The 751-nt window shown below is 58.5% G+C and overlaps 1 protein-coding gene across 1 annotated transcript in view; it reads right to left on the bottom strand.

The window, feature by feature from the left end:
- The window catches only part of PNPLA5 (patatin-like phospholipase domain containing 5), a gene marked incomplete at its 5' end in the record, with an annotated part of 11,312 nt that extends 10,567 nt beyond the window's left edge, over positions 1–745 (bottom strand). Inside the window, one exon of the mRNA XM_014535116.1 lies at positions 521–745. Within this exon, the coding sequence (XP_014390602.1) occupies positions 521–745 (225 nt within the window). The remainder of the gene's footprint in view (positions 1–520) is intronic.
- Positions 746–751: the final 6 nt, after the last annotated feature.

Consider the following 751-nt stretch of genomic DNA (forward strand, 5'->3'; position numbering starts at 1 on the left):
AAAAAAGAATAAAAAAATAAAATAAAATAAAATAAAAATAATGAAAAAAAAATGGGCCTTAGCTGGTTTGACTCAGTGGGACGCTTCAGCGACAGCCTGTGGACTGAAGGGTCCCAGGTTCGATTCCGGTCAAGGGCACATGCCCTGGTTGCAGGCTTGATCCCCCACTGGATCGGTGTGCAGGAGGCAGCCAATCAATGATTCTCTCTCATCATTGATATTTCTATCTCTCCCTCTCGCTTCCTCTTTGAAATCAATTTTAAAAAACAACGGACTTTTGCCCCCTCCCCAGCCAAGCTGTGTGCAGCTGAGGGTCCCCCACCTCACCTGTCCATCCTCACCTGGCCACCGCCCCTCTGTTTTGTAAACAAGCTGAGGGCTGCGAGTTCACTGCCCCCACCCGCGACGCCTCCCCCACCCTGCAGATGCGTCTGCCCCCGGGAGTGCCCGAAAGTCGCTCTGGTAGGAGCTGGCGTTCCCCCCACCTGCCACCAGGCCCGGAGGCCCCCAGCCCCCTCACCTGGATGACCTCCTCGCGGGTGGCGAAGTCCGTGATGATGACGTTGCGGCCGTCGGGCCAGCGGGTCAGGGAGATGCCCAGCTGCTGGGAGGCCAGGACGTGGATGTCACTGGGCAGGAAGGTCCGCAGCTGCCGCTGGATGTGCTCGATGGGTGCGAAGGCGGGGTGGAACACGCCCAGGCTCAGCTGCTCCACCTGCTTGGCCAGGTCCAGCAGCCGGTCGCAGGAGAA

Source organism: Myotis brandtii, unplaced genomic scaffold (genome assembly GCF_000412655.1).
Source record: "Myotis brandtii unplaced genomic scaffold, ASM41265v1 scaffold138, whole genome shotgun sequence".
Taxonomy (NCBI): domain Eukaryota; kingdom Metazoa; phylum Chordata; class Mammalia; order Chiroptera; family Vespertilionidae; genus Myotis; species Myotis brandtii.